Below are 24,260 nucleotides of genomic sequence, written 5' to 3'. Positions count from 1 at the left end.
ACAGGCCCTGGAGTAAGAGGTTCCCTTAGTGGAACACACCATTAGGATACACTTTTAAAACCTGGCTTTTAATAATATTTACAGGTACAAAATAAATCTGCATGATTAAAATAATTACTCATAGATTGGAGATAATCAATTTGAAAGTGAGATGGGGAGGGAGACAGAGGGGCTCCACTCAATACCTATCAGAATACTATGGTTGATCAAGTCTAAAGTTAGCACCTTCACAAATCATCCTAAGAATTGGGGTAAGTGGGGAAATTAAGTAGTATTCATTTATTATGGTGTGTATTATGGGATCAAAATTATATTAGTAACATCTATATCTCCCACCATACTACAGCCTGAAATGAGATCAGTGTCTGTAGGTGGAGGTTGCCTGATTGCAGGGTTAGTGAAGTACAGTATACACATTCATAAATAAACGGGTTAAAGCAAAATAACACTGTGCAGTCAGCTATCAGTGATAGGGATTTTAAACCACAGATGCTTAAGGTGTTTCTACCATGCCAACTGATTTGGTCAGGTACTCTGAATGTCCATTAATATCTATCCGCCAAGTAGCGTTTGTGCAGAGATCTGCTGTCAGTAAATAACTTACCTAATGTTAGAACGAATTAAACAAAGTATCGCTGTATAACTATTGACCCAGATTGTTGTTTGGTAACTCAGAGTATAAGGTGGCCTTTTATGCAGATATACTGCTTTCACTAACCAAGCCAGTAATCTCTCTGCCTGACTTATTCTGAGAATTGGATATATTCGGGAGACGTTCGAACTTTAAAATCAATGATACAAAATCGGAGTTGCTTAATCTTAATAGGCCCCAACATAAGGTGAAGCTTTGGTGTGCATCATCCATGGGGGTTCATATGACCTCTTTACATGATATGCTATACCAAGCTAATTTCCCAGCTCTCTTTAAAATAATTCATACAAACTTAGATGATTGGAAAGATATTAACATTTTGTGGAGTGAAAGAATAATTGCGGTTAAAAGGAACCTGCTCCCCAAATTGCTACTGTATATTATTTTTATTCTCTCCCTATTAAAATATTAAGTTCAGAACTTGTTGAAATACAGAAGGCATTTATGCGATTTATAACAAAACAGGGTGGGGGTCTTGCAATGCTTAATATTATTCGATACTATAAAGCGACCCATTTGGGTCATCTGATATACTGGCAAGTAGGTCGGTCACAAGACTAAAAGTTGGATAGATATAGAAGATGTACTATATAGTACCCATAAGATACAGGATATCCTTTGGTGGCCAAAGAACCTGAGACATAGTACAGGCTTACAACGTCCTATTACTGATCATACGTGGAATGCTAATGGATCTGTATGTGCATTGTCTAATTTTCCATCCCCTCTGACCCCTCTTTTCCAAAACCCATGTTGTCCACAGGCATGCAGGAAAAAGGATTTAAATGCTAGAAGACCACTGGTGTATTCTGAACTAGAGATATAACGCATAGCGATTATACTCTTTGATACTCTTAAAATATAAGCTAAAATTACCGTATTCTTGATTCTGGCGGTACAGTGTCTTCAATTGAGACATTTTGTCATGGATAGGTCTCCAGTAAAACATGCCACATTTTTTAATCACTGTGTTCAGCATCTGAGGCTTGCAATGTAACATGGAGCGCTTATAGATTATTTCCTCCGAGCAATGATGAGAAGGTTAATTATATTGTACAGTGAGAATGAGAATTGGGGCAAGTTTTAACGTTGGGGGGCTGGACGGCTAAGACGGAGGCAGGGACTCATTCTCCATTTTGCATCACTACAGTACTAAGGAAAATGCTTTTAAAATGATGTGTAGGTGGTATTTCACACATGCCAAATGACATAAAATGTACGTGTAGCCATCCTGTTCTCCCTTGTGCTGGAGGGGTTGTGGCCATGTGGTTACGATATCACATGTTTGATGGTCGGGCTTAAATTGACCCGAGTGTGGAATCAAATCTTCCATATACTAGGTAGATTAATTAAGTAATAATCCCCGAAGAACAGGGCATTAATTCCCTGTTCTGAGGGGATTATTACTATTATAGGCTAAATGTAGGCTTATTTCATAAATAATAGACACACTTGTATAGTTAAATAGATTTTTTAATTAAAATAAAATGGTAAATACATGAATCCACCTCTATATACGCTTACACTGCAGATATCTATATCCACACACTGCCGCCCCCTCTGTGTACACACACACACACAACACAGCAGATCTACACACACACAAACTGCTGCTACACACACACACAACACAGCACCTCTACACACACAGCAACTCTACACACAAAAGCACACACCACACACACAAACACACACACACACTGGAGCTACACACACAAACTGCTGCTACACACACACACAACACAGCACCTCTACACACACAGCAACTCTACACACAAAAGCACACACCACACACACACACAAACACACACACACTGGAGCTACACACACACACACACACACAAAAACTCTAAACACACAAGCACACCACACACACACTGGAGCTCTACACACACAACACTGCACCTCTACACACAACACAACACAGCACATCTACACACAACACAGAACCTCTACACACACAAACTGCTGCTACACACACATACTGTACAACACAACAGCACAGCACACACACACGCACACAGCTGCTGCTACACTCATAAACACTGCTGCTGCTGCTGACACACACACACACACACACACACACACACACACACACACACACACACTACATTCAGAAACAAACTGCAGCCAGACACTCACTTGCTTTGCAGACTCCCTCTCTCCCCCACCCACCAATTCAACTGATTCTTCTCAGTCCACGGAGCAAGGGGGAGGAGTCAACCCGTGGCTGTTACTTCTTAACCAATCCCCTGCCCTGTCTTAGAGCTGTTCCTACTTTTAGACCAATTCCCTGCCCTGTCTCAGCTGTTCTGAAAGCTGATTGGCTGTAAATAATCACATTGAAATCAACACTTGGCAAGCTGCTAAAATTCCAGGCATTACTGATTAGATAATGCCCAGAATTTTAACCAATCAGAGGGCAGGAATTTCAATAATGCCCGGTATTTGACTGCTTAAGCCTATAATAGGGGAACATATCGCGCAGGAACCGTGGTCAATACTGTTGGGCATGCCTGCTTCTAAAAGACAGATGTTCGCAGAATCTCTTCACGCATATACTGATTGCGGTTAAATGCACAATATCAAGTCAATGTAAATCTTCCACCTTAGTCAAATTAAAATTAGAACTTGGGAAGTGTTGTCCATTTAAAAATGTGCCACATACCTTAATGACACTAAGCGACCGTGTCTGTAAACCCTGGTTTACGTGCTCTGGACTGACTCAAAATATTAACTCTATGCAACTACTGTAATGTCTTTTAAACTCAGTGATTATACCTGTAGATAGTGTATTATGATATGAATAACGACCACAAATTACTTCCACCCCCCCTCTTATGTTACCCCTTTTTTCCCTCCGTATTCCACCTCCCCTAGCTTTATCCTATTTATTTATTTATATTCATAGCATGTTCTTGTATAGCGCTGCTAGTTTTACGCAGCGCTTTACTGAGACATTTTGCAGGCACAGGTCCCTGCCCCGTGGAGCTTGCAATCTATGCTTTTGGTGCCTGGGGCACAGGGAGATAAGATGACGTGGCCAAGATCACAAGGAGCCGACACCGGGAATTGAACCAGGCTCCCCTGCTTCAAACTCAGTGCCAGTCAGTGTCTTAGGCCTAAGGACCAGCTGCGGTCGGCGGCGCGCACGGCCGCGGGCCACCAGCCCCTTTCCTCCAGTCTGGAGGTCCCCGCTGGCTCCTTCCGTCGTGGCTGACTGCGTGCTGTGATGCGTAAGCCGGCCGATGCTGCAAGCTTCTGGTGATCAGAAGCGCTGACGCGTCACGTGGTGCACGAGTCAGCCAATGAGGGAAGGAGGGGAGGGAAGGAACTACGGGAGGGAGGCGGCTTGGGAGGGAAGTCTGTGAGGCAGCCGTGCATGGCTCTCCCTCCCTCCTTTCCCTCCCCCCGCTCCCCATATCCTGCGCTCCCCATTTCCCCGTGTTTGCTGATGGGAGACGGGGCGCATGGGAGAGGGGGGGGTGTCTCTGAGTTTGCGGGGATCTGCAGAGACCGGCTGGGGGGGGCGGGGTCACTGCAGAGATATGGCCGCCCCCCGACCCGTTTTGGCCACGCCCCCGCACGCAAAAATGCTCCCTATGGACCACAATCAGCCTGAAGTGCCTCTCCACACGCCGCCGCAGTGCAGTGCGGGCGCGCTGACTGAGGCAGTGGGGCCTCTGCCTTACTCACTGAGCCGCTCCTATCCTGGGTACAAAGTTCTGAAAGTTTGACATAAAGCCATCCTTGTTGGGTATGCGGGCTAGGTCTTTACTTAAGGGGGTTGGACAAGAAAGCCATCAGGATACAGGATGGGCCATTTCTTCCACAATACAGGTTCAGATGTAATCATCACGACAATACACGAAGACACCGAGTATAGGCTGGGCACTGGTTTATATGCAATCTCCAGTCTATACCTTACTATTGAGTGTAGGCATTGGAGAACAATTACCTGCACCCAATCTCTCCTTGCCACCTCACCTGAGGGCACCGTAATACCTGCCCACTGGGTGGGTATTATTCTAATCAGGGGGCTTATTTCCTCAGCCCCCCTCCCACACTTGCTCAGCCTTAAATACAGTTATTTCCCATTGAACACAACCTAAACCCAACCCCTGTCATAAATCAGTGGTGAGGTTGAAGTCTTACCCCAGAGTAAAACTCCTCCCACCCCAGGACGTTTAAAAACTGCTTTTCCTATCTAAATAACTTCATAACTTCAGTTCAGTAATACTTACTGGCACGCAAGACATATTAATACATTCCGGCATGCATGACGCTCCCAATTAGACTAAATATTACTGTGTAATATTAAAATTAAGAGAGATATTAATATCTGTCTCTTAGTACCTGCTAGACATCATGTGTATGTAATCATTATTTGCGACTCGGTCCCACGGATACATACATGTAACTTTTAGCATGTTCAGCCGAGGACATCTCATGATATTCTTATATTTAATAAGGTCACTCATTCTGATATCTCCTCCTGTAGCCACACCCCAGGCCCCCATAAAACCCCTTGTCAAGAAATGCTTTCAAGCTGGGCCTCCTGTGTAGAGAACGTTTGTCACAGGTGCTATATTTCACACCCAATGCTCCAGACATAGGCCTAGCTGTCTCTACCAGCAATATACAGTTGGTTGCTTAAGCAGGGTAAAAACACCTTACTGAACCGCAGTCCAGTTAACCCCTTGCTTCCCATGTGAGAGCAGGGGGTGGCCAAATGGGGTGTAACCTCTTCAATACCGGTCCAAACCCCATCTCCCATGACAAAAACGTTCTCATAATTTGAGCTTTAAAAAAAATAAGTTACTGATATTACTTCTGGGGTTTTAAAGGGGATTTATATTGCCGCTCAATAAGAAGCCACAACCAATGATGTTGCGGCTTCCTATTGGCCAGAGATTTGGTCACCATTTTGTTTTCCCTGGGGGGAAAATTTAAACCCAGTAACGTCAAGTACTTCAGTCATTTTTAATTTGAGAACTATCGATGTAAAATCACCTTTGCAGGGGCTATTAGTAATGACTTCTAACAATGATGGGGTCACATCAACATGCTTTCCTCATTGGGTTGCGATTCCTCAACTTGGTAAATGAGTTTGCTTCTACTCTACTTCCAATGCGCTCTCTGTCTATGGATCTTAATAAAAATTCAGATTAACAAAACAATTGGCTTCCGTAATGCATCAAGCAGGACTCTTGACTTTGTTGGTCCTTCAGTGAAGAACGTTTATCTTTTCTGTGGCAACTCTGAATGGGGCTGTGATTATTAATGGGGTGTTCATGCAACCCTTGGCCTTTCCAAGCCATGTCACTGGAGCAATAACCACTCTAGTGGCATAGTCCCTTAAATACAGTATGACACTGCCGTTGGTTCTTTTTTGTCCTAGGAGAAGCTGTGCAGGTGAGTGAGTGGAATCAACCTCTCTTGTAATAACAGAGTCTCTCACTAATAAGATTCCTAAAAGAGAGGAGGGAAAAGCAAAGCTGGGCTATTATGTGCTGAACCTGTCCAAGATCTCCATGTCTGACGGTTCTGGCCGCGAGTCACCATTTTTCTGGTCAATGTTAATAGAATGTTAATGTTAATAATAAATGTTAATGTAATAATGGTACAAATTACTAATTTACGGGGTTTAAGAAACCCACTTTATATAAATATGTTAGTTAATGGTTATCCATCCAGCCTCTGGTCATTTGGGTTTCTACATTTGTTAAAATATGCCGATCCAAAGGAGGGCAAACCTACAGTATAGTGCTCTTAATGAATAAGGAAAAAGTCTTCCTGATGCGAAATATAAAGGGTCGGTTTGTTTGCCTATTTCAGTGTGATCCTGCGCTTTTACCAGAACCCAACCACGTGATGTTAAACCACCTCTATGCGTTGTCAATAAAGGTACGTTACTCCAGTTTGGATTGGTCTTCACAAGGTTAAACATCCTAAAGGCGAGAGGTGAAAATAATTCAGGCAAATGAATGCAGTGATACTGAACAATAAGTCATATTTATGTTACCAAAACACCAATGTTCTAAACCCTTTGAGGTTCATCGGGGTAAAATGTTGCTCTTTTGGAACAAAGCAAAATTGACTATGGTGGTATTTCTCTGGTGCCTGGTAGCACCTAATATCCCCATTTGCACTATCCCATTGCATGGGTAGGGATAATCCTTAATTCTGCTGTCAGATATATGCAGATACAGGTGCGCCGACGAGTATTCTAAAACTTGCCTTATACTTGCCTTGGAAAATCTGGGGCTATCACCAACAAGACCCAGGTACATGCTGCAAACATTTCAGTGACATTTCTGCAGAGACTAATGGCCCATCGGATTAACACATCAGGGTCCCTGGCAGTCCCATTCAGTTTGAATGGGACTGCCAGGGACCCCCGCTGTTAATCCGATGGGCCATTAGTCTGCCTGCAGAAATGTCACTGAAATGTTGCAGCATGTACCCAGCATGTACCTGGGTCTTGTTGGTGATTGCCCCAGATTTGTTTTAGAATACTCGTCGGCACTACAGTACATGCTTTTAGGACTAGTCAGTGTCTGCTAGAACGTCTGAAGAAGGCTATGCTTCACTGCTGTACCGCCTAGAGGCTCTGCGTTAAATTAATAGTGTTAGGGTTTGTGAAACTTCCTTTCTCTGTGATAAGAGAGTGTTTGTGTAGAAAAGCATTGTGACCCACAGGAATCCCAAAGCTGATGTACCAAACCATCATTTTCCTTAGTTGATGTATGAGCAAAAAAGGTGGATTTCCTTTTCTGAGGTCCATTCCCATAGATGGAGTTGCAATGAGGTCCTTTTTTGAGGTCCAATCCCATAGCTGATTTACCAAACTAGAAGTTTCATTACCACTATCCATGTGTTATAAAATAGGGTTAACATTAGCAAAGAAAATGTTTCTGCAAGACATTGGGCCATGTTTACTATGCTGTCTTTTACCATAAAACGCCTTCCGGCTGCAGAAGACACATTGCCCATGGTCTCGGATGGGCTGTAAGGTGTTTTCTGGTGTTGGAAGGTTCCGTATGGCAGAAGACTGCTTAGTAAATATGGTCGTAAATGTAAACCAATTTTTTTAATTAAATGGAACATTCCCAGATACATTTTGCAGCCGAGTTGAAAGATGGGTTTAGTGTATCTACGAGAAGAACCTCCAGTAAGCCAAACACAGTCCCCTGAAAGTACCAATGCGTGAGGCACCGGTTATGCACAGTGATAGGATATGTGTGCTTTGATACGTAGAGCATTCTGATTGGTTCATCTCACAACATTGATTTATAATCCCCCCCCCCCTTGTTTTCCAGGATGGCGTGATGGTTCTTAGTGCTACTCATCGCTACAAGAAGAAATATGTCACCACTTTGCTATACAAGCCTATTTAGATGGTTCACAGTTGTCAGTCTCCCTTTTTCACCAGTGTGCGTGGCATGAAATAGGACAGAGCGTCGGTTTGGATGAACTTATCTGATCAGGGGTTTACATTGGGCATATAGGGGGCTCCTTTTTAAACCTTTAGTTGTGCTATGACATGGCACTGCAAGTGAGTTAGCCAAGGCCCTTATGGGAATAGAGGGTGGCTGATACACAGGATTCCTGTTGGTGAGGAGGGGGAAACTGAGTCGGCGTGACTTCCAGGAATCCAGCATACCCTATTACCTTGTACGAGGTAAGTTCCACTGACCCTATTCAATTATAAATCAGAGTCTCCGTTAAGACAAAAAAGAAAAAGACAAACTTGGTTTGTTTGACATTACGGTGTAAGGCGGTCTCCCCCATTAATTGTGGGTGAATGTTTTGACAGTTGAGTGGAGCGTGTTTCCATGACAATAGCATGAGCCAATCCCAGTGTTCCATTCCTCAAGTGTGAAACGTACCTTAGCATTGCGGCTCTGTTTGATGACATCAATGCCCTACTTGATTCTAAGGCCTCGCTTATAGTGCCGGCGACGCGACCGATGCCGTCGCCATTGCTACATTTCAAATGTAGGCGACGTCGCTGGCTACAAGACCAGCGACGTCATAAAGGGGGAGGGCAGGGGGACGGAGAAGCTCCTGATTGGCCAAAAGGGGAGACCGTCGCGGAAAAAAATAAATATCAATGACTACCAGATTTTTGGTAGCACTGTCGCTCCGTCGCACGCACTATAAGCGCCGACGACGGTGACAATGCATTTGTTTTGACGCGACGGTCGCGTCGCCAGCACTATAAGCGCAGCCTAAGACATATTATTAGCGGGGAAGTACTGTATTTGTAGTGTCACTGGTACAGAACATTGTATCGAAGAGAAGTTGGGTTGCTACAGCCAGGGATTGTAATGTATTAGATTTGGAAATTTCAACTTTAATTGAGCTTTCTTTCATATGTAGAAATGTCAACTCTGATTTTCTGTGAGTCTGTCTCATTGATATTTAGCATCAGCAGACACAGCCTTCAAATCAGTCTTACTAAATAAATTCAATTAGTTTCCATTAAAATGACACTTTTTGGACCATAATTACCAAATCTCTTAAGGGATTTACATATCTGCATGATATTTTTGGCCTGTGTCTGGTTATAAGGGATATAGTTAAATCTTTAGTGGCCCAATGTGGCAAAGACGTTCAGGTGATGGGTCGTAAGGTATTTTCTAGCACTCGAAGGTGTCTTATGGTTTAGTATCACCTAGTAAATATGGGCCTTTGGCTCTAGGGTCATGTAATTGCTATTACAGTGATCACGTCCCAAGATCCCTCCTCTGTTGAATGGATTAGAAAGGCCTCATTTTCTATTCACATCACTTCTGCAGCTTATCAAGAGCCATGGGAGCAATCATTCCCAACAACGATAGATGATGTGTCGTTCCAGGAACAGCACAAGGGCCGCCGTGTCTGTGCCAACTGTTGTTCCACTGTTGGCATAAGGGCTCATTAAAGGGTAAAGGTGGCCTAAATTAAATATGAGCATGAAAGCTTAGCTGTGAAGCACTTGATAAGACAGTATATATTACAATCAGTAATTAAAGGCACAAAACATTCTGGAAAGGATTTCAAATTGCAGTGGTCAGGGCTGAGTTATAAAACAGTGCCTACCAAAGGGACAGTGGCATTAATTTTAGAAAACTACTGGAGGATTTTTTCAATTGTGTTTAAACACGATGGAAAATGAAAACCGTGTATAATGGTAATTGTGAATCGCTTTACACTTTCAGCCCCGTACTAGGAGATCGTTTAAAGTTTCCAAGTGTCGAGCAGTAAGCAGGAAAGTCCCACATTTTTAGGGAATGTCCCAACTCAAGTTGGTCAGGACAGCAAGATGTTCTCAATGCTTTTGACTGAGTCTTTAGACCTGTCCTGCTGTATACTGGTAATGTACAGAATAGGGTTGCCAGGTGGCTTCTCCAAAAATACTGGACTCAATGGTGAAAGGTGTGTCAGGTCACTATGTCCAGGGAGGAAAATACCGGACACATACATGTCCAGTATTACAGTACCTCTCATTTTTTACTGGACAGAGTATCCAAATACAGGATAGTCCAGTTCAATACTGGACACCTGGCAACCCTAGTACAAAAGGAGCAAGGAGGGGTCACAGAAAGAAACAGTATCATTCAGTTCTATAAACAGTTTGCCGAGCAGGGTCAGCGGGAAAGAAGTGTTGTATGGATCCACCATCATTGTGTCGGTACCAGCCAGGAGGTGTTTCACAGTGGATGTCGTCAATAGTTATGAATGAGTCCCTACACTTCTTACTTTAAAGTTGGCCAGCCCACACGTGTTTGAAGAGGGGCACAGGGATTTTGGGGTTTATTTGGGGTCAAAAAACAAAAGAACAAGGCGCACAACGCACATAGTGTATTAAAGTATAAAATGTGACTTTATGGTTAAAAATAAATAGTTCTGCGTACATCAAATAGGAAATAAACAAGCAGTTGGTATATAGGTTTACCACACCAGGAGAAGACACTGTGCAACACCCTCAGATGGATCGCAGCATGCACTGGATCTGCAGTCGTTTCATCAGTCTCTTCCAGCGTCCTCTGTTAGGGGATGGTAGATGGATGGGTCCTTTGTAGAGAGAGCCCCACAGCATACAGCTCACAGGTAGGTAAAGAAGCCGTAGGATTCAGCATCCATGGAACACTGCAGCATTTGCCGCCACTCCTCGTTGGGCGCTCAGCGGTGACGTCACTAGTCGCACCTCAGCTTCCGCAATGTACATTTCCTGAAGAAGTAACCTAGTGTTACGAAACGCGTTGGATTAGAGGTGTCTATGCTCTTCTCCCCCCATCCTTTGTGAATCTGGACACTGTTTGGACACTGTTTATTAGTCATTTGCCTGGCGAAACATCTCCCCCCGCTGCCTTTCAACTCTGGACTGACACGCACGCCGTGCGTTCCATGAGAAGCATTGTGGAAGCTGAGGTGCGACTAGTGACGTCACCGCTGAGCGCCCAACGAGGAGTGGCGGCAAATGCTGCAGTGTTCCATGGATGCTGAATCCTATGGCTTCTTTACCTACCTGTGAGCTGTATGCTGTGGGGCTCTCTCTACAAAGGACCCATCCATCTACCATCCCCTAACAGAGGACGCTGGAAGAGACTGATGAGACGACTGCAGATCCAGTGCATGCTGCGATCCATCTGAGGGTGTCGCACAGTGTCTTCTCCTGGTGTGGTAAACCTATATACCAACTGCTTGTTTATTTCCTATTTGATGTACGCAGAACTATTTATTTTTAACCATAAAGTCACATTTTATACTTTAATACACTATGTGCGTTGTGCGCCTTGTTCTTTTGTTTTTTGTCTAGTGTCTGGGGTGTCGAGCCACCCCCAAGAATGGCTGCAGACCCACGATTAGTGCAAGATCCACATCTAAGGTCCACAATATTGTTTGTTAATCACGGTGCACTGTTCACTTGATATTTGTTGTTCACCAGTTATTAGCTGCGCACTATCACCCCTTTTTTCCACTGTTATTTGGGGTCAGCCTTCTGTAAATGGAAAAACCTTTAGCTAATTGGAAGTATGCAGCTACTCCGCATCACAGCAGGTGGATTTTCTGGATGGGATTACCATTTTTGCATCCATTACATTGCTGAACCTTGTATCAGTAAAAGGCCTAAAAACAGCCCTGTCAAGTCTCACGCCATTTGCTTGAGTCTCATGCATTAGGGCCCAATCTCACGGTCTAATGCAGCATGAGAAATCTCACTGTGCTGGGAGACCCTGAGCCCTTAACAAGCCCAGATCTCATGGACCCCACCCCCAATGTCATGGACCCTACTCCTGGCAGACAACGGATCCCGTGCTCCGGAGGTAGGAGGGGTCTCGCACAAATCTCGCCCACCTGTGAGGCCCATTCTCACGCTCCGGTTTGGGGGACCCTTTACAGCTCTATATTGGAATCCTATTTTTACATGTTGTAATAGAGGATACTGCCAGGAGTCCTAAGGATCAAAAGAAAATGGTCACCAACTATTTCAGGGAATCCAGTTGGGATGCTATGGGATAGCTTTTCAACGTGATTTTTTAATAATCAGTGTTTTAATTGAAGAAAAAAAAACAAGTAAGGTTTGCTTTTGATAAAGCAGATCTTTATAAACTCAGAAGGTTCTCCATTCTTAAAACCAAAACTCTATGTACAGTAGATGGGATTGCACCACTAATGTAATATGATGCGTCTCCCAACTTTATTTCCTAAGCCAGTAATTCACATTGTTGTGCTCAGTGGCACAAATTGCTTTTGATGGGAAAGCCACTCTGTTAGATAGGTAGGTAGTGGTTTGGTGTGTGTATGTGTGTATTTAAGCCACTCCAATGACAGTATTTGTGTAAGCACTATAACTTATAATAAGCAGTAGACTTGCTACACGAGAGCAAAGCTGGGCATAGGATTTAATGCAATATGAAGTATTACATGCACATAACATTAATGGTGTTACCATCTAGGTGTGTTTTTTTATGTATTGAGTTGTGTTGGAGATGCAATAAAGTGAAAGCACGTCACCATTTAACACCATATGCACCAGTTTTACGTTTGATTCTTAACTAAAGATTTATACTTTGCATTGCAGCTATCTGGTAGCAGAGTGGTTAATGCGTAGACGTTGCTCTGTTCTGGGGGTCTTACACTTCTCTGTCTTTATAAATGACGAGCCCACCTTTTGTAAGACAGTCTATGCACAGTTTTTATGCTGCTGATACCCTCTTATAAGCACGCAGCTCCAGCTTCTCCAACCGTGAAAATGTTCTGCAATCTGATTTCTCAAAAGTGGAAAAGGCTGGATCCCTCAAAACAAACTCTTTCTCCCCCGACCCCCCCAACACTGACAAAACAGTAACTCTAGTATTTGGGACAAAGGCTAAACTTCTATAGCTTCCAACATCAGAGCTGCCAAGCAAAGCCATCTCTAATGCTAAGTTAGCCCAGGTTACCAGCGTTAAATACTTGGGTATATGGCTAGACTCATCTAACGTTTGGTTTGCATATTGACACCGACATCCAATAGCTATACCAAACTGGGCGTACAAGCCCGGTCACAGGGGCAGAAAGGGCATTGCCCAGCAGATGCTAATGCCAGTTATTGACAATGGGAACATAGTGTATGGTACAGCACCCCAAATGTATCTCAAACTCGACATTCTATACAACTCAATAGGCTGTTTTGTCTTATTATGTAACTACAATACCCAATATTTATGTAACAGGACTAGGGGGGTAATTCAAACAGTTTTCGGGTGAAAATCTCCATTGAAGTCAATGAGGATTTTCAGCCCAAAATTACCCAAACAACTGTTTCGGTGGAAATAGGAAGGAGGAGCGGCTCAGGGAGTAAAGACACTGACTGGCACTGAGTTTGAAGCAGGGGAACCTGGTTCAATTCCCAGTGTCGGCTCCTTGTGACCTCGGGCAAGTAACTTTATCTCCCTGTGCCTCAGGCACCAAAAACATAGATTGTAAGCTCCATGGGGCAGGGACCTGTGCCTGCAAAATGTCTCCGTAAAGACATTAAACTAGCGGCACTATACAAGAACATGCTATTATTATTATATAGAATGAGGCCCTTGCTTGGTTGTCCCTTGAGTCCAGACACAAGATACATTTTTCCTGTCTAACTTTCAACTTCTCTCTGGTTACCCAATAATCTGAGCAGGCTTCTGACCCGACTGTACACAGAACTTCTCTCTTTAGATCCGCCTCCCGAAACCGACTTATAGTTCTAACGTTCAATAGAGAATCCGGTCGCTCTTCCTTCTCTTACTGAAAACCCCACTTCTCGAACACTTTACGGGAGCCTCCCAAAGCCTCTGCTGTTTCTTACTTTTAAATATTACAGTTACATAGAAATCCATGTTTAATGTTATCAAAATATTCTGTACACAGGACATAGTTGGAAACGAGAGGTAATTGATTTTTCCTAGTTCAATTTTTTATAAAAAATAAATATCAAACTAGAAGGATACACATTAAAGTTTCATGTGGACATGGAGGCAAGTTATGGGCAAAAATGTAATTTTGGTTATTAAATGACGAGTATTTAAATTATTTCAGATTGCTGAAGTCCGAGGTCAATGAGGATAAAACCTTTGGCTGCCTGTGGCACACTGCTTTGCTGTTTTGATTACATCTTTCAATTTTAATACACTTGACAGTTATCTACTGTAATTAACATTTATACTGTAAAAGAACGCATGCGGCTGCAGATTATGTACAATCCACGGGGTTTTCGGTCTACGTAGCATCCTCCAAATAAGAGAGAGAAGAACAATAATATTCCCATTGTTATTTAAAGTAGCAATTTACCTAACACTAATGAACAGCTTCCTCTTTTTTTTTTTCACAGGAAAAATGTAAAAAAAAAGTGTTAGAAAATGTTCTTGACTTCACAATAAAAGACATGGGTCCTGTGATCTTTTTATGTTCCGATTGAGATCTGTGTTCATTTAAAGAACCAGTCCCGCATACCAATTGTTTATTCCAAACGTAGCACCTCTTTTCCCCCCCAAGGGAGATTTGCCTGGCTACCTGGTCTTGTGTTGCTCACCTGTAGGTTCTCGGGAGCTCTGAGCATCCACCGGTGGTAGTGGGGATCATGGGGTCAGGCTTTTGGCTTCATCCATCTCTTCGGTGCAGCACCTCCATCCTCCAGGGCCCTATCAGGTAGTCAAAAAAATAAAACAATACAAGTGCGCAACTAAAATGAACCAACAATTGTGAAATAATAGTGTTTATATTACCACTAAATACCCAAGTGAGCATAAATAACTGTGTTACCAATGAAATGTAAGGAGCGTCTGCTGCTGTAATTAGGGTGGTCCAAGACCCTGATACTGTAGACAAAACAAAACAGAAAACAGCGCACAACGCTCATCGTGAAATATGTATAAACAATTTAAATATTAAAAATGATTCAAGGTTCTGCGTACATCAGATAGAAGAAAAACGGGCATTGATTATGACAATGACAGCAGTTACCACTCATGGACACCGAAACAGTGCTTCTTGCAGTGCTCCCAGTTCTTCTTGCAGGTTTGCGGGACTGCCATGGGGACACGTTTTGCCCCCAGCTTCGCAAACCTGCATATGGGGAACTGGGAGAGACAAAGAATCTGGACCAAAAATCCATTCCATCGTAATGTAATTATCTGGCGGGGCTTCATTGATGACATCCTGTGCGTATGGGATGGTGATGAGTCCAACATGAACGAATTCGTTAAATACTTGAATGATAATGACATGAATTTAATTTTCAGTCACAAATCTGATGTGAGTTCGATTGATTTCCTAGATTTGAAATTAACTGCTACTGAGAGTGGAAATGTTTCCACAAAAGTCTTTTTCAAAGAAGTGGATTCAAATAATCTACTGATGGCAAATAGCAACCACAAGAGAACGCGGATTTCGAATATTTGTAAATTTATTGAACGGGGATACCCGGAATCTAGCCTATTGTTAGATTTGGATAAAGTTAGGTGTGTGAATAGGGACTCCATGATTGTACCTAGAGTGTCAAAAGTAGCAACAGGCCCCAGTGGACAACTGGAGGTTCCTTTCATCACTACCTTTAATTCAGTCAATGTAAAAATTGAAGAGATTATTAAAAAAGCATTTGGGCAATTCTATGTAATGATACAATCCTTGGAGATCATATTTCAGAAACACCTAAATTTATATATAGAAAAGCTAAGAATCTTAAAAATACCTTGGTCCCAAGTGATGTCTTTCCTCCACACAATGTTAGAGAGAGGTTATGGCTCAATAAACCTGTTGGGAACTTTATATGCAGTAATTGCTCTGTGTGCAAACATCTACACAAAGATAGAAAAACATTTAAATCCGCTATAACAAATGAAGAGTTCAAAATCGAGGATTTCATAAATTGTAATTCAACCCATGTAATATACCTAATAGAATGTGCATGTAATATTCAATATGTGGGCCGCACTAAGCGATGTCTTAAAGTGCGGATCCAAGAGCACATCAGGAATATAAGACATGGGTATGAAAAACACAGTCTATCTAAACATTTTCTAAGGTACCATAATAAGGATCCTTCCACTTTAAGATTTAAGGGGATTAAGATTGTCCCTAAAAGAAGGAGAGGAGGTGATAGAGTAAAAGATCTTTCTGTACAGGAAACTTATTGGATTTACCAATTAGAGTCTCTTTCCCCGAAGGGGCTGAACGAAGATGTAGACATTTGGTCTCTCTATTGAATATGTTTATTTCTTCCATGCACCATACTAATTATTATATATTCATAGGAATGTTATTAATCCTTTGCTTCTATTTTTTCGGTATCCTTATGGAGCAGATTCATTGCCAACTGTTATATATGTTTTATATATTTTTATACATTCAATTGTATTTATTTTATGTTTATATAACTTTGTATTATCTATATAAATTTTTTTATAAGTAGATTAATCATGCACACAGATGTATGTTAATGTTGCTTGTCCACTAGCTATTGGCTGCCATTTGACTGCCAATTAGCCAATCAGAGGTCCATAGGTGGTATATATTGTGAGCATTTGCTTAATATCTTTATTCCCTGAAGAAGTAGCCTCTAGAGTGCTACGAAATGCATTTTTCGGCACTTTTCCTGACTGACGCCGATACGGTGACGTCATCACTGCCCAACGGCGTTCAGCATGGTGCCGCGAGACAGACAGCAGACGCTGTTCCATGAGACTGCCAGTGTATCAACTGCTACTCCTGATTTGAACGGAGCTTTGGATTTACTCTCTTGGACGCTGTGGGCGTAATTGAGGGACTCTCTACACACACATCATGACGGACGAGAGCATTGCAGGCTATCTGACCGCAGAATACTGGAGTGGACCAGGCTATCCGTCTCTGCTTCCCCGTGTGTTCCTGTGTCCATGAGTGGTAACAGCTGTCATTGTCATAATCAATGCCCGTTTTTCTTCTATCTGATGTACGCAGAACCTTGAATAATTTTTAATATATAAATTGTTTATACATATTTCACGATGAGCGTTGTGTGCTGTTTTCTGTTTTGTTTTCCCTATCAGGTAGTCCCTGCAGGAACTCTCCTCTAATAATACACCAGACAGAACAACAGTCCACTCTTTTAATTGAGTCAGGCCAATTGCAAAGACCAACACTCTGGTGGACACCTGGGACGTCGTCACTGTTTTGTTCATTTCAGGAGAATATTGCGCTCACAGGAGGAGTGAATGTTATTTCCTCTTCTGTGTCATTGGAGGGTCGTAGCCATGTGACCACTGCTAGAACCCAAATGGTTGACGTGTTAAACGGTCTCCTGATTGACATAATAACCCCAATTCAATATGCTGTGAATCACTTTTCCCCTTCCCAGGCAATCATGGCAGGGTCTTTAATTTACCCCGACACATAATACTGTACGGCTTATTGTGCACGGAGTGCAAGGAGTGAGACTTTACAGTCCTGTGAGTGTGTTTCCCACTAAACCCAGGTCAGTGGGGCTGGTTGCAGTTTTAATGGTTCTCGTTTCTCGGTAGAACAAATGCCATAATGTTTTGAAAAAGAAGTGCAGTGAAACATAAAGAAGAAGAAGAAATAAATGAACCTTTGTTTTTCTTTTATTACGGATTAACGCAGGATAAAAGGTATACACTTTTGTCGTTTATTTTACAGTTTTTTTCCATTTTCTTTCTTTATCTTCCCAAAGAGGCCTCTGGGAGGAAACCGATTTACATTTTAACCAGCACTTCACAAAGCACAAACGTTGCCAGAACTGTATACACAGCACTCTTCTTACAATATATGTACAGAGATATATACATTATCATACATACACTTTGTACCATTCACATTACCACTTATACAGAGGCTGACAAAGGGGATAATTTTTTTTCGTGTCATTTGTTATATGAATGATCTCTTATTAAACGGTCAAATTAATCCTGAAAATGTAGGTATGCTAATTGAGACACAAGTTTATTCAGTAACCAGAGATAATGGTACTGTGCGCACTGACCGTCCAGTACATCATTAAATAAATAAACCGGTAATGTGCTCACTTCCCATGCCCTTAATGTTGACTAACCTCCCAGCTGACTATAGCTCACATGTGCATTAAAGATCCATCTTTGTTTAGATCTTACTCTAGTACATGCCAAAGACCAGCAAGGAGGGGGAATACAAAACCAGGACTGAATCACTATTCCACAGGTGTCTTGGACTCTGTTTGCAGATCTTAATACTTCTGCTTGAACCCTGTACGATGTTTAAAGGGGGGAACAGGATCGGGAAACCTGTGTCCGTATTCCTGCCCTTTCTGCTCATTACAATACAGGTGCAATCTGCGATGTTCATTTGAAAACAGGTTTTTGTGACTTCTTTTCTAGCGCTCCATAAACATTTGCTTTCACTTTTGTCAGAGTATAATATGGTCGCCATGTTCTCTCTAAATGATTTACTAAATCGGTACCGTTTCATTTCTAAAAAGCAAAGAAAACTGGAGCCAGGCACTGAGCGCAAATGGATGAAAAATATGCTGTAGCTAACTTTTTAAACAGCCATATTTTAGAAACCACTACATATGAATCACAACATGGGCCATATTCAATGTGCTGTTAGGCAGCTTCCCAGCGCTAGGGAAGAGTTCACCTCTATTTAAATTAATGGGGCATACACCAGAAGTGCCGACCCGGAGTTTTGAGCTGCACATAGGCGCTGAGTGAATTTGCCCCTAAAATATTTTCCCGCACGGGATGCTGTTTACAGCAGGCTGAATATGGGACATAGCTGTTTTTTCTTCCAAACAGACTTAAAGAGCAGTTTGACAGCATATCTGTGGACATTGTATGTCAGACAATCTAGCAAAACTTTGCATTTCGAAGGCACCTTTTACTTCCAATCCATTTGTGCTCTGTGTGTTTTTTTTTCTTCCCGGGATGGGGCGTATATGTTCCTGTCCCTAATTGCACCTGTGTGATCTCCTCCCGCCCACACACTGTGCAGCAAACACTGGGTTAGATCATCTGTTTGTGTGAAAATAACACTTCAAAGCACAACCTAAACATGGAAAATGAGCAGCAAAAGAAAACACATATTTTCCAGGCTTTTAAATGTTGTGCTACTGGAGCTTCATTTTGCTTTTTTTTGTGTGTCTTAACTACAACTACATAGTGGTAGTGATTACAAATGATACATAAGTCATTTTTGGGAGGAAACCACTACATACTGCATCACGTGTTGGTTGATAGAGGATTCATGTAGTAGTTATAATTGAGCAGGATGGGTCTTCTGTAATGGGGACACTGCAGGGAGGTGTTTGAGAATGCAAACAAAGGCCTGTGTTGTTATGTTTGCACACACTAACATTACTAATGAAACGACTTCTATGTCGCCATAAATTACAAAATAAAACTCACTAAAAAAAAGATACTGTACACTCTGAAAATAAAATATGGCACGCTGTAATACTGCATACATCTACAATCAGAAACCCAACATCAAAAGCACTCCCCCCACCAGATATTTACAAATGCAGCTGTTGTTCAAAGGAACATATTTAGGGATGTTTGCTGCTTACAGTAGATTTTCCTTGAAACATCTAAGAATAATTAGATAAAGTGCTGCATGAAAAAATAAAGTTGAATTGTTTGATCATTCTACAGATGCGTGAGAAATACTTATGCAGCACAACTGATCTTGTAGTAGTGTATTCTATAAATAAATATAAGTGCGTCCAGCTCTTACAATATCAAGATGTCCTAGGGCAGCAGTATGGATAATAAATCGCACTGACACGTTATGTGAGAATCTTTCAACTCCCAAGTCAAGACTGCAAACCTTACCAGGTTATTAGCAGGCCATGTGAAGAATAGTTTGTCCAATTGTGCTTCTTACAGTACTGTATCATAGAGATAACCGTACATGAGAATGTTCTATAATCTATTAGGGTCAGAAAGACATAAATGATAAGGTGTCCTATGTACAGAATGTCCAAGAAGCAAGCCGATTATGGCACAATTGCACTCCTAAGTCTTCTAGGATTCATATACACAAGAAACGTACCGAATAGGTCACCCTCACCCAAATAATATCTTATGAACTAGGGTTCCGAACAAATGCTACATCAGGTGTTTGTAAGAGAAGTGTATGCTAAACTCCCCCATGACTGGTAGATCAGTGAAACATTCAGCGGTCTTGGCAGCAGCGTGAGGTGCCTGGATCCGCGTGTCCTTCACAGCTGTCAGAATGTTACATTGATGAGCGCTACACGAGGCGCCAGTTGTAGTAAAATATGAGGGTATTTCAGCACAGCATCGATATTGTTACTAAATATGTTATTCAGGTTGTTTTTTTTTTTATTGTCCCATAAATTACTCATTAATATTATTAACTGAAGATACAAGGTTTTAAATATTCCAGTGTATAAGCAAAGCCTCTGACTTTCACATTTTCATCAGAGGCTGGGTCTAGAAGAGAAATATCATTATCTCCCCAAATCTTCTAGACCAGGGGGTCTCAAACTCAGTCCTCAAGAGCCACCAAGAGGCCAACTTTTATGGATATCCCTGCTTCAGCACAGGTGGCTCAATCAGTGGCTCAGACTCAGTCAAGGACTGAGCCACTGATTAAGCCACCTGTGCTGAAGCAGGGATATCTATAAAACCTGGCCTGTTAGTGGCGAGAGTAAACACAAAAAACAAAACTGTGCGCTACTACCTAACTACCTATAAAGTTTAAATGTATAAATATATACAGTGCAGTGACTATACCATCAATTTAGTGATAAAAAATTTATAAAAAATTAAACCACAACTCTTACAGTGAGATAATTATACATTAAATAATAAGTGCAACATAACCGTGTTGGGGATAATATATTGTTGAATTTGCTTCACTATTTGGCGTTGTGCACTGTTTTCTTTTGTTTCCATTCTGTTAGTGGCGAGTTTGAGACCCCTGTTCTAGACTAATGACATCTATGTTTTCATTTGCAATTATTGTCTGAAGGGGTAAAACTTTTAACTCCCTATGAAAATGAGCACAGTTCGTTGTATAAAGATGATCATCATCTTCAAATACCTCCAGCCTCTCACAGCTCCTAAAAAAGCTGGCGATAGCCAAAATTAGCAAAGTGCCCTCATGCCTAAAATGTTGTCTTTGTGTGTGGCTCATCCATGCGGCCCAAGAACTCAGAATAATAAGCCACAGGGAAGTTCTTCCATACAAAAAGGATTTGTCTGTTGAATTTTGAAGGAGCAAAAGGGGCCTTGGGAAGACAGCTGCTATATCACCAACATGCTGCACAGCACTGAGTATAACGGCTCACTTCCAATTGTGGAACGCGTCTTCTACTTACAGAAGAAATGCTCAAAACATTATCACAGCTCTCCAAACTTTATGACTGCTGACCCCACTGTTGGCTCCAAAAGCCCTCTAACTTTCTACCAAAACCTATAGCGTACTCCTCATTGGAGAAGGACGATCCCTGCGCACGGAATGAGGGCACCGCATAGAATGAACATTCCCTGTATGGTCACTATCTGCAGATTGGAGTTTATTACAGATTAAGAATCTTGGAAAAGGCGTAGAGATATACTCAGTATCAATGTACAATGTCACATGCTCGTTTTCAAGGTGGAGTTCCCCCTCCCCCCGTCTCCGAACAGAGTATGTATTTTTAACACACTAGTAACCATAATACCGTTCATTTAAAGCTCAAATCCTGGATCAGTTCAATTGCAACAGATGCAGTTGTATCAGGAAATTGCAAGCAAAGGCTAGTGATTGCTTTTAGTAGGATGTGCTACTAACCTAATACATCAATTCACTGCAAAAAGAAAACACAAACACTTCATGGAACTCATTGCCTTAGGGTTGCTACCTGGTCCCAGGTTTTAAAAAAAACCATCTCCAGCCAGTCCTGTATTTTAAAATGAGGAACGCAAAATTTAAGAAAAAACGGAACTGCTTGGATTACCGGTAAGTAAAAAATAGGCTCCAGTGGCAGTTTCACATACTGCAGGCTTTTAAATTAAATTACACACCCTAATTTCCAAGACTCCTACTGCCCAATTCTCTGTATTTTCATGGAGACTCCAAAGTCCTTAAATATATATATATTTTTCTATTTTCTCCTTGACAAAACTCAATGAATGCCAATGACAGATTTCTCGTCTTCTTCCAAATCTCCCTGACATGAACCTTTACATGTTTTCATGCTTGTCTCAAAACAGTATCAATGTAAATTCAATAATGCACATTTACAGTATGAATTGTTCATTGGTACTGTACTGATTGCATGCCTGCCAACATATGGAAGCGCCCATCTGGAATTGTCAAAAATGACGGATACTGGTTTGAAATCCATCCAATACATATACATATTTTTTTCTCCATGCTATTGTAGAGAAGATGGGCTTTTAGTTCTGATAATTTGGCCAGAATATGATTAACTCTTGCTGTGTCAATATATTGCTTTGCATTGCGTCCCTTTAGCTTGGAAAGGTTTAACCTAATTATAATATATTTTGCCCTTTGAGTAAAGTAATTCTACACATCTATTCCCCTCTTATAGAAACACAGAATTTGTCTGCAGCTCAAAACCACCATGTCTGCTGCTTATGGATCTCTAACATAATATAACTTGTGTGATAAATTAAATGCAATAAACCAATAACTGGCCACATGATAACTCCACGTGATGGAGCAGCATGCTTTTTTTTTAAACCTGGTGCCAAGTAGTAACCCTACATTACACTGTACTTCGTTATTTAGAAACTTCACTGTTGTATGGCTGTTTTAATACTGGGAAGCTTGGAAAAAACCACGGCATGTCCATTCTTCCTGCCTCTTCATGGATTTCAGTTGGCTTCTCTTTCGAGGAGGTTCTTGGAAGACAGACATCAGATGACTGTGGCTCTTTGAAGTCCGTTGTTGCATCTGACCTATGGTGAAGTAAAAGAAACAAGGTACGGGAATTATCAGCCTCCAGCATTGCTTTGAGTACGAAGCTTCACAGCAAATATGATTATTCTTCACTGTAGAACAATACTTTGTGCCTATTTCATCCCATCAAAACTCAATGTCTTTAGACAATACAAGACCCTTTCCAGGGTTGTCGTCTTGCTTATGTGTGAACCTCCTAACCCAAAGTCATAACGAACAGACGAGTCCATCCCTACAGGGGTTCCTCTGTTGATGTTGGGAGGTGGTATTGGGGGGGTATTTAACATTATTGGAGTTGTATAGAACATGGAAGGACTCTCCTAACCGTGAAATGCTGCCTTTATAGGAACATTACAGTACTTCAGCGTTTGGCCCAGTAGTAGAAGTGGTTTAAAAAATACCTGACTTAAAATAATTCTACATTTATTTAGCAGCGTAGAAAAGCTATTCTAAACATATTCAAGACATACTTATACAGTACAACATTTATGCTTATAAGGTAGGGGGAGAGGCTTCCTAAAATGAATACATTTTTCGTAAAAACAAAACTGGAATTGTGTCACTAAAGAAGTAATGGTATTCTGAGTTTGTGAATTAAAAAGGTAGTGATACTCCGTACCCGCTGCGACCATCACACAACAAAAGTAAATAACAAGCTCTTCAGGTTAAGAAAGAACTCGCGGCGCTTTCTAAGTTCAACTTTCATGGTTATCAGTGCAAAATACTGTAATAAAAAGAAAATCGGCGACCAATAGGGGGCGTTCATAAAGCACACAGCTGACGGCTGTTGGAGGAAATAAATGGTGTGACCAGTTATCTAATTATTATTTTTAGTACAGAGCCAATCATGTATACACACAGTGCTCTACAGTGCAAGCAGAGACAAGTTAGAATACACAGACATGATAAAGTGCACTGATACAGCAGCAGGCAGTGAGATTGGCGTCCCTATTCCAAACAATGTATAATCTAATTCCCAGTGTGGAACCCTGCTGCTGCCAGGGGGGACCGGCAACACAAGGCTTTGGCAGCGAGGGCTCATAGATCAGTTAGAGCTGTAGAAATAACACAGACATGTAGCTACAATTTGTCAATGTGTGGTCTTCAAACAAGGACAGTGCTGGAGGAAACAAACGTCTGTCTTATAAAGTATGGTAAAAACAAAAACAAAGGAGAATTAGGGCACATCGGA

At 41.7% G+C, this 24,260-nt stretch overlaps 2 protein-coding genes across 12 annotated transcripts in view; one reads left to right on the top strand and one right to left on the bottom strand.

Moving 5' to 3' along the window:
* The window catches only part of PRKAB2 (protein kinase AMP-activated non-catalytic subunit beta 2), a 32,659-nt gene extending 23,514 nt beyond the window's left edge, over positions 1-9,145 (top strand). For all 3 annotated transcript variants that reach the window (XM_075616838.1, XM_075616839.1, XM_075616840.1), the window contains exons 7-8: positions 6,491-6,559; positions 7,975-9,145. In XM_075616838.1, the coding sequence (XP_075472953.1) occupies positions 6,491-6,559; positions 7,975-8,052 (147 nt within the window). In that variant the 3' untranslated portion in view covers positions 8,053-9,145. The remainder of the gene's footprint in view (positions 1-6,490; positions 6,560-7,974) is intronic.
* Positions 9,146-17,726: 8,581 nt separating this feature from the next.
* The window catches only part of PDE4DIP (phosphodiesterase 4D interacting protein), a 134,488-nt gene continuing 127,954 nt past the window's right edge, over positions 17,727-24,260 (bottom strand). For all 9 annotated transcript variants that reach the window (XM_075616851.1, XM_075616842.1, XM_075616843.1 and 6 more), the window contains one exon: positions 17,727-23,067. In XM_075616851.1, the coding sequence (XP_075472966.1) occupies positions 22,922-23,067 (146 nt within the window). In that variant the 3' untranslated portion in view covers positions 17,727-22,921. The remainder of the gene's footprint in view (positions 23,068-24,260) is intronic.

This window comes from Ascaphus truei, chromosome 10 (genome assembly GCF_040206685.1).
Source record: "Ascaphus truei isolate aAscTru1 chromosome 10, aAscTru1.hap1, whole genome shotgun sequence".
NCBI classification, from domain to species: Eukaryota; Metazoa; Chordata; class Amphibia; order Anura; family Ascaphidae; genus Ascaphus; species Ascaphus truei.
Note: the sequence above shows the minus strand (reverse complement) of the source record. Positions and strands in the feature narration are given on the sequence as shown.